The 1,679-nt window shown below is 31.5% G+C and overlaps 1 protein-coding gene across 4 annotated transcripts in view; it reads right to left on the bottom strand.

Annotated features, from left to right (window-relative positions):
• Nucleotides 1–865: 865 nt before the first annotated feature.
• LOC108735988 overlaps nucleotides 866–1,679 on the bottom strand; it is an 84,313-nt gene continuing 83,499 nt past the window's right edge. For 3 of the 4 annotated variants that reach the window (XR_003232414.1, XR_003232412.1, XR_003232413.1), the window contains one exon: nucleotides 866–1,265. Coding sequence is in view for 1 of the 4 variants with exons in the window: in XM_025980872.1 (XP_025836657.1) it covers nucleotides 1,326–1,669 (344 nt within the window). In the remaining 3 variants the exon portion in view is untranslated. Of the gene's footprint in view, nucleotides 1,670–1,679 lie in introns of all 4 variants that reach the window. The other variant, XM_025980872.1, reaches the window with a different exon arrangement.

Here is a 1,679-nt window from a genome sequence, read left to right on the forward strand (position 1 = left end):
TTACCGAATGTTCTGATCAAAATATCACTATTAAGGTTAATAGTTCTGCAGAATCTCAGTTCCAAGGATAAACTCAATAAGATTTATTAAGTATCTACAAATCCATTTGTTTCCTTTAGGCAAAAGTTTGCTATTACTGTATGCATTGGTACAAGCAAAACCTACCATTTTGTAAACTTCGAGGTGTAGAAATAGTGTTCGTTATTATCAAAGGAGGCCTTACGCGATGTATCGCTAGGCATCAAAATATAAAGGAATCATAATTTCAATATTTGTTTGTTTTTATCCAAATAAGGATTAATTATACTACGTATGTTCCTTCGAAAAAATATAACAAAATGTTAATTTTGAATTTTTGTAAGGTAGCGCCAATTATTATCAAACCCCTGTTAGACGATTCGTAGATTGTCAGTCCACGCTCTACGTAATGGTTTCAGCGCGGCCTGTCAGTGTAACATAGCCTTTAGATTATTACCGAGTGTCTCATTGGTTGAAACCAAGTAATACGCAAACTTTTTCGTCTTGAAATAACACTTTAATATTTACTTAATTCAATGTTTAATACTTTATTTACTTGATATGTTTATGTTTTACAATAATACCACGCTGCCTTGAGAATGAATTATAATTAACGCGAGCTTGAATTCAGTGATGCATACGGATTCGCCCTCTTTTTTTGTGACCTTTTCATAAGTAATTATCGGGTGATTATTCGGCTGTGCGGGTATCATAGCCTTAGAGGCCGTTGATCATTAGTGATTTTATTAAAGGATTTCTGCACACCCTGAATATTTTAAAACTAAAAAAGAAAAACCGGTTTTACTTAAACTTTTAATTTTCTTAAGGAAACGCTTACTATTTAGTAATATAAAATATTTATCATGTTCTTACAGCACTCTCTTAAATAAATAATCTATTTTTGATCAGGTAAAACCAAATACTTATTGAGGCTAAAAATAATGATCCAAGTATCCTAAAGCATGTAAATGTCTATAACTATTTTGTTAATAAAACCTTTAAATTTAAAATTTGTACAACCTATAATAATTAATAATTTTAAGCCTCTCTCACTTTTGTGACTAGAGGTTTTAATAAAGTTTTTGGAGCATTTGGTATTTAATGTCTGATCAATAAATAAACACTAAAAATATAATTAAATAATACTTTAATGATTTTATGAAAGGGATAAGCTTATAAAAACTATGAAATAACTTAAATGAACTGTTAATACGAATCACACATGGTTAATGTTGACAAAGGTCCTTGTTCGGAACGAACTGTCTATGTATGTATAAAAACAATAAATGATAATCACAAGCACTCATTTAACTGATAAAAAGTTCTTCCGTAAGAACTCTGGGTTCCGACTGTCCGTTCGGTAACTTCTCGTAATAAATAACGGATTTTAAGTTTTCTGCAGAAGCGCTATTGCTTTCAATTGACTTTATGTTTTTTCTTTTCTTTCTGCCGAACTTTGTTACTGGCATTTCGTATCTCGTTCCATTATAGTAGACTGGACATCGAAGATTTCTTTTATTTTTTCGTTTCTTTTTGCCTCCATTCTTCTTTCCTCTACGCCTGTCGACTACAGTTTCATTTCGTCTGGCGAATGCAGTATCTTGGAGATTGGAATTGTATCTCCTGCTTGTTTTCAGTTCCTCTGGAAAATCTTCGGTTAG

The sequence above is a fragment of the Agrilus planipennis genome, unplaced genomic scaffold (genome assembly GCF_000699045.2).
Source record: "Agrilus planipennis isolate EAB-ADULT unplaced genomic scaffold, Apla_2.0 scaffold4, whole genome shotgun sequence".
Classification (NCBI taxonomy): domain Eukaryota; kingdom Metazoa; phylum Arthropoda; class Insecta; order Coleoptera; family Buprestidae; genus Agrilus; species Agrilus planipennis.